Genomic DNA, 9,359 nt, shown 5'->3' with positions numbered 1-9,359 from the left:
ATTACAAATATATTAGTATTGTTATATATTTATAGTAGTATTACTTAGGATTCAAACAAAAATTAATTACTAAAACTTAACTTTTTAACTACGATGATAGATGATATATACAGTAACTTAAATAATAATAGTACAAAAATATTAAATGATATAAATAATTATTTATTTATTATAAGGATATTATTAGTATTTAAAACAATTATGATTTAAAAATCTACCATAATTATTGTCATTCCCTACAAAATTATATTATATATAACAAAGGTATGTATATTTGCATAGAATCCGTGGCAGACTGCCACAGATTCTACTTTTTTTATTATTTTTATTTAGTAATAAAATATAAATATATATAACTTAATAAACATTCGGATAACAATGTCAGAATCCGCAACAGCATTTTCCGGATTGTTATAGTTTTGTAAAACTTTTGAATTTGCAATATTTTTATAATTTTTTATTTTTTATATATTATTTTAAAAAAAAGCCCTTAAAACTTTAGAGCACAAATGATTACTCGATTTCATTTAGAGGGAATCCAATTACCAACAAATTACCACAGTAAATAAATTTACAAATTCAACCCACATTTTTTCTTAAATTCGAATCAACCAAAATAATCGGTGTTATTTTTTAAAAAATAACCTTAAATAATAATTTAAATTAGCTATTAAAAAACTGTATACAGTTTATTGAACACTTTAATTCTACAAACAAAATAAATAATCAAATTTACTTGATTTGAAAATCGATCTCCATAGAAAAAAAAATCAAAAATTATATTATATTATACTTATTAAGACTTTGGTTTACGTATTAAACTTTTGTAAAAAAAATTAAATAGAAATGACTTAAATTGTAGAACACCCTGTTCACACATTATGTCAAACAGTTGGTTCGCAAATTGAGTTATGTCCAAAACTTAGGGAAAACGGCACAAACATCATTCAACAAACTGAAACAAAAAAATTTATTCTAGTAAAAAACACAAAACCACTATCCTAAATGCGTACGGAAAATTTAGAAACAAAAAAAATAAGGTTCTTACCGTAGTGTTATAGAAGTTTGTAAGATGAGATTTATCTTCAAAGAGAATGCGTTGTGTGATAGAAGTTTGGCGAGGAGATTTAACCTAGATCTGAAAATTGAAAAAGGGTAATGAAGTTTTAGATTCTGAAGATAATCTGATTTGGTTGGAGTGTGTAAAACGTGGAGAGGTGGAGACACCATTTAGTTATTCTAAGATGCCTAGCTTTAATAAATAGTAAAAGATAACGTATTTATACTAACGGATTTATACTGACTTGTTGTCGCTTTTTTCTTTTTTAGTGTTTTCTTTTAATTTTTGGCGGCTAGGCCCACCTAGCCGGCAACTCCAGGATGGTGGTTTGGATATATGTTTTCTCCGCGTTTGGTGGCAGGCTAAAATGGACTGTTTTGACAGCTCCACGAACATTCGTGCAGCCACATTTCCTATCAACTACAACAATCTCATAATATTTATCTATATATAAGCATATATAGAGATAAATGGTACATAATAATATCAATATTCAAAATTAGAAGTATTCAAAATATGTTGTAAAACCAGCAACATTTAGCCTACAGGCACCTGTTCAACAATTGAGTACAACGAGTAAATGCATTTTACTTGGATACCCCTTTATTTTGATATTATTGTCCAAATAAACGCCCAAAGAGACATTTCTCCTCGAGCAATTGCTGTTTCATCCATTGTTTTCACAATGAAGTTTGGACTAAAAATTATATTGCATATCAAAACAACACGAGCCATACCAAATGAGTATGCTCGTATTCTTCTTGCATCTTCAAATCCAAAATCTAAAGTAGGAAGGTGGGTATCTCAGAATCAAAACCATGCACCGCTTGATAAGCTAGGCGGGCTAATATATTCCGATATGGATCATTCTTTCTTTTCTCCTGGAGATAACCGATGCATTTCTCTACATCCCTTTTCACTTCTAAATACAACATATCACACTTTTCTTTGTTTCTCAATTCCTGCCTTCTACCTGCAAAAAATTGATATCATTGAGACTAGTGAATACATTAAACTGATCAACCAATCCACACCAATGTATCTATCATACTAGTTCAATACACCAAAACTACAATTCATCATGCAAGAAAGAAAGCATACCTTCTGTCTCTATTGGCTTCCCAAAGAAGAAATAAAAACGCCCAGGAACTTTGGGTAGAATTATTGGAAGGTGTATTTCTTGGTTTGAAACTTCACCCCCAGCGTCACTCCTATAGTCAGTCGTGAACAATTCAACATAAAGGAACGTAACAAAAGATTTAGGCAAAGTCACACGCTCGGTTTACTTGCGGAGGAGAAAAAATTATGCGTTACCCCATCAGATGGGAATTAAAATTGTTCACAAGAAGCCAATGTGGATAGAAAGCATATTACACCTACAACCTCCATAGTCGTGGCTTCATGTTAATTGGGGGGAACTAGGGAATCAAATCTCATCCTCCTTTTTTCAAAAATGAGGGACGAAAAGCGTTGCTGTCAGTTGATCAAAGCAGCAAAACTAATATTGTCATACAAAGAACAAATTCAAATGGCACTGTCATGTCAATAAACTAACACCGCTGTCCTTAAAATTTTTATACATTATGCTCCGTAAACTGAACAAGGTTTTCAAACTATGCATTAACAAACTGAATTATTCAACTGAGGTTGTTTTTAAATGGTAACTATAATTCCAACCATACTTTGGCTTAAAAAAAGATGGTAACTATAATTCCAATTTTACTAAAATTTTAATATATATTATTTAAGATAGCAACCATACTTTGGCTTAAAAAAAGAAGATGGTAACTATACTTCCAATTTTACTAAAATTTTAACAAACATGATAGGCTCTACAATATCAAAAGTAAACATCGTTAATTATTGCTGCACAGATGTCATTTACAAAGTGTTAAAGGCATAACACAATGAAAAGCCAATGTTCAAACAACCTCAATTTCACTGTCTCGTTTGTTAAGTCCTCCATAGCTGCCTTTAGATATGGAATCCTCCTTAGGTCGTCATAATCAAGCAATAACTGAACAAATGGCAAAAACCGTTTCAAATTTAAAATTAAATTCAGGAAATTACATGGCAAATTTATAACACATCTAAACTCCATTAACTTGGGGTTAAAGAATAAGCAAGAATGAGGAGAGTTTCTGGCCAAATTCTTCCAGAACTGGATAAAGGACAAGATAAATGACATATTGGTGTTCTTTCTCCTCTTATTTTTTTTACCAACTGACAACAGAAAACAATAGGGAACTGCTACACTGTCGAGTCATATTCCATATGCTTTATGGCATCGAAATTGGTCAACAAGATCCAAAATCCAAAACCAGACCCCAAGCCAACAATTAAGTTCAGTAGCATACCTACAATGTAGGTGATAAAAATTTCATTAAGAATCAGTTAGCTCCGACTTGGAGATATATTTAGGTCCTCTTGCAAGAACAAATTTCGTATTTAATTGATTCACGTAGTTACAAGCCTAATATAAGATAATTGCCTATTCAAGCAGAAAAATTATAAGCTTCTTCCAAAGCTATAAAATCAAACTTGCCTGTCCAATATCATCTTCCCCAACAGAACCAAAAGGTATGATTTTTGCTCCAAATCGTGCTGCCATCTTTACAAACTCTGCCTCTTCTGGCCAGAACAATTTGTATTCCTCACCCTTGAATTGTTAAACATTACATTTCCAACAACAGAGCATCATTCATGAAAATTACAACAAAATTTGCTTGATCAATTTACATACAAGTATCTCACTACATTACCTTTCTATGGAGTGCCTCACGCATTCCTCCAGGATACAGCAGGACATGGGATTTTGATGAGAAAAGTTTATACAAGTTAGGTGCTGATACTGGAACTGCACCCATTACCCTGAATGTATCAAAAGCTGATAAATTGGGTAAATTTCCTTCTTTTAACTTGGTAAACATCAATGGATGCGCTATTCCTCGTAAAACAATATTTCTTTCCATCCAAATACGAGATACCAAAGGAATTAACTCAAGACCAAGCATCATGTGGTAACCAACAAATAGTACTGGCCCTTCAGATGGAATCCCAGAAAGGTTTCGGACAATCTTTCCACTTTCCATAGTTGATAGCATCACAGGGTTGGTGGCAACCTCAATCCACCTAGAGTTAATGAGGTAAATAGAATCCAAAGTGAGACATTTCATGCACACTTTTGCAAAGCCTTAGAAGAGGTTACACTTTATTCATACAATTTGGCGATAAATGAAACAAAACATTTAGTGAGTTGGACAATAACATCACTATAAGATAAAAATTGCAGAAGAAGAGACATCTAAGCATTTGTAAATATGCAAAATTAACTAAAATATAAGGTGGTGTAATCGAAAGGTGTTCACCAGTGAATTTATCAAAACATAAACTAACCTGAGTGGTTCATAAACTTTTTGAAATTCAGAAGGGCTTGGTGGTAGGTAATCCGAGACATAGTCAAGGCTCTTTCCACGCCGGTAAAAACTTGCTCCAACTAAGATTGATACCAGATTGATGCCCTCCTCCTGCATGTAAATGAACAAACTGAAATCCACATGTAAATGGATTATGAGGTAGCAAATCAACGAGCATTATATGATAAGGATAAAAGCATAATTCAAATCAAGGCAAGGATAATAGTGGTTGAAATCAAGGTATATTTTCTACAGTATTCTTGAGTATATTGCCATTGATGTTTTGGATAAAACCTTTGAAAATTTTAACTCAAGTTTATTTTTATAATCTTAATTATCACCAATCTCATCACGTGCAAAATCATCATTGAATTCTCTCGTAGAGATTCTTTTTCACAGCACCTGTTAGCAAGTGAGTCCCTTTATCTCTGTAGTTAAATGTGGGACAGGTGGGAGAGAAAGAGGAGAGAGTTGGAATCACAGGCCTACCAAGAAGAGGGCATGACCACAATCATTAAATATACGGATGTCACATTTCGGCAATAACTGACTAAGTCTTTCACCTTCCTCCCTACTTGGAAGTAAATGATCTTGGCCACTGCACAGTAATAATGAACCGCATTAATGGCTATACAGGCAACATGGCTGATGAAGATTAAACCACAAGTGAATAAACAGGTAGATTTCCTAACATATACAACTTTGTTAAGAAGGACCAGATTAAAGAACAACCTGATAAGTATCAGAGCTTCAGCTTTGACTGCATGAAGGCGTGAATTGGCAAAAGCAGCAGCTGATTTGACCATCCGGAGCTTCCATTCAAGCATTTTCACAGTAAGAACATCAGATAAGACCTGTGATCTGAACCATTATTTTCTTGAGTATGATTGGAAAATGAACAATTCTCTCACTGAGATCAAACTAAGAATTTACATTCAAAAGAAAATCTCTGTATCTGAAGATATGCAAGACAAGAATTATGTGCAAAATGTAAAATCAACAAATTTAATTTATTTTATGATACTTAAAAAATGATATGGCAGGAGCATCATAGAAATTTGACTTACAGAAAGGTATGGTGATAAAAAAGTATAAGTGTCTTGAGAAATCTCCCCGATCACTTGCTCCAAGGAAAGTTGTTTCCTCATGGTTGCAGCCACCATCTTCGAAGTAGTTCCTAATAAACAAAAATTGTCCATCGAATGGGCTGCGATTCTCTAGTGACATAGAGTAGATGTAAAATTGTCCAAACAGGCTAACAATAGGTGATAATCTTGTGTGAGACCTTCAAAATCTTTTTCATAGGAGTGGATATTATCTTTCAAACAAATAGCAGAACAAAAGCACTCATTAGAATCCACACAATTTGGAATCCAATTCACTACTTCCATTGTTTTGAAAAGGAGTTCTCAAAAATACCAATAATAACGAAAAAGGTGACACATATATTAATCAATAAGAATTTATCTATATTTGCTCCTTAATGACCACACTAGTTAAGATTAGGCCTGGGTACCAAATTACAAAAGTCCAAGTTAAATTTTCAGCTAATTGTTTAACACCAATCCTGAGCAATCCTCCCATAGAATACAGCATAGAATAATGGTGAATATGTTGGAATACAGGAAAGACGACAAGTGTTGAAGCTGAGAAACCTATGTAAACTCAGGTTTAAATTTAGGTAGCTTCAGAAGCAAAATGGACGCACTGCTATATGATTCAACAGATACAGAAAGAAGAATAAAGTGAGAAACCTGACAGTAAATTCAGTACATCGAGGAAGCTGGAAGTCAGCCGCTGGGGGAACATTATTGATGATGGTAATAGAGTTTGAAGTTGCAACTGAGATTTGGTGAAAGATGTCGCTGCCAAAAGTAAAGCAACAAAGTACAAACAAAACACGGAGTCTCATTTATTAGATACATAACAAATTAATAGAAACCAAATAAATTTACCTGGATTAGCCAATATTAATTTAAGATCAATATCGTTATTAAGAGCAGCAACAGCTAGAGCGAGACATCCCCCAAAAGATTCTCCGACAAGATATATTGGTCTATTTGGTTTGCCGGAATACTCTGACCTGACAGTGTCTTCAACCTGCTTCACAAGGTCTGAGAAACAAATAGATCATAGTACCACGTTAACTTCCTATTTATTCCATCTCTTTTGACTTAAACAACATATTCTAGCTAAAAGTGTTCCTTATTAAGTAAATCATCTACAGTTAATGGTATATTGCATAGCAGAACAAAAGGTAAATAAACAATCTGCGAAAAATACCAAGATCTTTCAGACTTGCAATGCTGTTATCACATGGTTAATTCCAAATCCAACTTTTAAGACATCAATCTGAAAACATTATAATTACAGAGATAATTTCAAAATAAAGGCCAAGATCGGATGAATACATTTGCCTTTCCAACCTTCGCATGCTACAAAAAAGTATATGTCATTTGAGAGAGGCATTCTTTTCAGTTTTATCTCGAGACAGGGCCATGGTTAAAGATAGAAAGCAACCTGTAAATGATGTTCGATCTCTGATGGGAATGTGCAAGCACCATATATCAAAAATCCTGATGAATTAATCAGGACATCACTAACTTAGGGAATACAATCTTTGATAGGACTATCAACTATAAAGTTCCTTCAGGAGATGAAAAGAAGGAAAATAAAAGTTATAATTAATAACAGCTGTAATGATTTATAATTAATAGCAAAACTATAATTTACTGATACGCACTTGCCTAGTCTTTCATGCTGCAATATAAGTCCAAGTCCAACTCCAATAAGCCCTACAATATCGGGGAAAAAACAAGAATTTGGAGCAAACTGAAACCATTGAGTTTCATCACAATATCCTGATCAAGGAAAACATTAATGAAAAATTCTAAAACAACAATAGAGAGTAGAAATTATAAGTAGTAACATGTTAAGAAATAGAAATTTCACATTGTTCTCCAAGGGGTACATTTTGATTGGAGGTACTTGAAATCAATACATTGGATCCGTTAGATGAACTTATATTGGAGAAATTTCAACTCCGTCAATAATTAATTTAGTTAAATGTAATGGTAATTGAGATAGATTTAAAATATACCCAGTTCATTCAAAATTCATTCTTCAATTATTCACGAAATCAAATCCCTTCGTCCTAATCAAATCCTTCCATTCAAATTCAATATAACAGACCGTTGAATTCTTTCTCTGAAACTTTGAAACATGTGGCCGCAAAATCACCACAATTAAAAGTATTCATAATTTTAGAATCAACGAAAAGCACATGTTGAGCACAAAGATTTTGTAAGAATAAAAATACATAACATAAGAGAGAGCATAAAAAATTATGTTTATGGTATCGTATCAGGAAAAACTAGATTGAGTGCTTGTGTCATAAAAAAAAATGCACACACATGTGAAACAAACATTTTACTTTTTATAGATACTCTATGATACAACTAGAATATTTAATCCACTTGTATCACTAGATGTTAGATTAACAGCTCCGTAATAACCTTGCTTGGAAGGATACTGCAGACCTCAGCCGTTCTGCACAAATTAAGAAGAAAAGAGAAGCAAACCTAACCAGGCAAGTACAGCAAGAGAGGAGAGTCTTTCATTCGCGCGCCACATTCCAGGGGAGAAAACCATCTAGGCGGTCCGCCGCCATCCGACGCCATAATCAGCTCCAGAGATTGCTGAAAGTAATGTTTTAAAGTCAAACCTCCAGTCGAGAACGAAGTCTTCTCCGCCGCGCTTTCCCTCAGCTGTTTTTCGGTCTTGATGACGGAGTGCCTCGGTTTTCCCGGAGCCGGAGATGCGACGTGGCGGCTGCCGGCAACAGCTGAGATTGCGGCATTGGCCCCGCTGGCAGCCACAGATATGTACATTCTTATTTTGAGTAGCAATACTGTGCGTGTATGGAAATGGTTGACAATCGTCTGAATTGATTCCTATTCATCAATTGATTGCTAAGAGACGTTGACGGCTACAAAAATCTCCTCAAGTAAAGGCTTGCTTAACAATCGATAAATCATAATGTTGATAAATTGAATGACAGTTAAAAGTGAAAATTTATGGTAAAAAAATAAAATTTCAAATTCATAAAATATATTAAATTATATATTTTATAAAATTTTGTGTACTCAATTGTGTTTTTCTTCACAATTGAGAAACCTATTATAGTATTTCTTTGGAAATAATCCAAAAATAAATACATCATTATATAAATCATTATACATTAATTTTTAATATTTACAACTCTTATTTTCAACATTCAATAATTTCAATTCTTTATTTTTAACACTCTCACTTGTGATGATGATCATTATACAATGATTGTCTTCATTACGTGTTTTTTTATACTGCCCTATTAAAAACCTTACTAAAAAACCCATTGGGAAAAAAACCTGATAGGATCGGTTGGGGAGGTGATGAAGTGTTTATGTGACACCCCAACTCAGGACTTGGCCCTTGAGAAATGCCACCTTACCTAAATATATCTCGTGTGAAAATAGTCCTTTGAAGTATTATAGACAGTAAAAAAATCTACTAAACTTATTAGCGGAAGCGAATCAAACAAAGCACCAGTAAATTTCGATGGAGTTATTACAAGACCAACCTAAAAACATAAAAAAAATTTATTATAAATATTTCAGACAACCACTGCTAGATCATTCACCGACATTTCCTTCTTTATCCAATTCCGGTATACATGTCTCTAGAAATTACAATAGATAAAGAAAATAGAGAGGTTAAGTCTTTATGGACTCAGTGAGAATTAAATCATAATCAATATGATGTTAAATTTAACAGAATGATATAATAGACAATAGGACGAACATCCGACTATATAAATGCACAAGATAGAAAATATGATTAGC

At 33.3% G+C, this 9,359-nt stretch overlaps 1 protein-coding gene across 2 annotated transcripts; it reads right to left on the bottom strand.

Moving 5' to 3' along the window:
- Positions 1-1,546: 1,546 nt before the first annotated feature.
- LOC140981751 (phytyl ester synthase 2, chloroplastic-like) lies at positions 1,547-8,489 on the bottom strand. Of its 2 annotated transcripts, none has more exons than XM_073448180.1 (14): positions 8,063-8,486; positions 7,220-7,271; positions 6,997-7,052; positions 6,432-6,590; positions 6,231-6,341; positions 5,544-5,653; positions 5,209-5,330; positions 4,966-5,074; positions 4,457-4,587; positions 3,823-4,192; positions 3,606-3,719; positions 2,992-3,077; positions 2,162-2,271; positions 1,547-2,033 (listed from the first exon to the last, which is right to left on the bottom strand). In XM_073448180.1, the coding sequence occupies exons 1-14, from the start codon at positions 8,364-8,366 to the stop codon at positions 1,843-1,845; spliced, it is 2,025 nt and encodes a 674-aa protein (XP_073304281.1). In that variant the 5' UTR covers positions 8,367-8,486; the 3' UTR covers positions 1,547-1,842. The 2 variants fall into 2 exon arrangements, 1 of the variants encoding a protein (XP_073304281.1); XR_012176130.1 differs by lacking the exon at positions 1,547-2,033 and adding an exon at positions 2,375-2,533 and having other exon boundaries at positions 8,063-8,489.
- Positions 8,490-9,359: the final 870 nt, after the last annotated feature.

Source organism: Primulina huaijiensis, chromosome 1 (assembly GCF_012295235.1).
Source record: "Primulina huaijiensis isolate GDHJ02 chromosome 1, ASM1229523v2, whole genome shotgun sequence".
Lineage (NCBI taxonomy): Eukaryota > Viridiplantae > Streptophyta > Magnoliopsida > Lamiales > Gesneriaceae > Primulina > Primulina huaijiensis.
Note: the sequence above shows the minus strand (reverse complement) of the source record. Positions and strands in the feature narration are given on the sequence as shown.

Bases quoted from the DNA above. Each gene is read 5' to 3' on its own strand.
- LOC140981751 (XM_073448180.1), bottom strand. From the start codon at position 8,366: ATGTACATATCTGTGGCTGCCAGCGGGGCCAATGCCGCAATCTCAGCT. The intron at 4,588-4,965 runs GTAGGCCTGTGA...ATTTACATGCAG, and splicing joins GTGGTCATGCCCTCTTCTTG to GAGGAGGGCATCAATCTGGT. The intron at 2,272-2,991 runs GTTGTTTGAACA...GACTGACTATAG, and splicing joins AACGAGACAGTGAAATTGAG to GAGTGACGCTGGGGGTGAAG.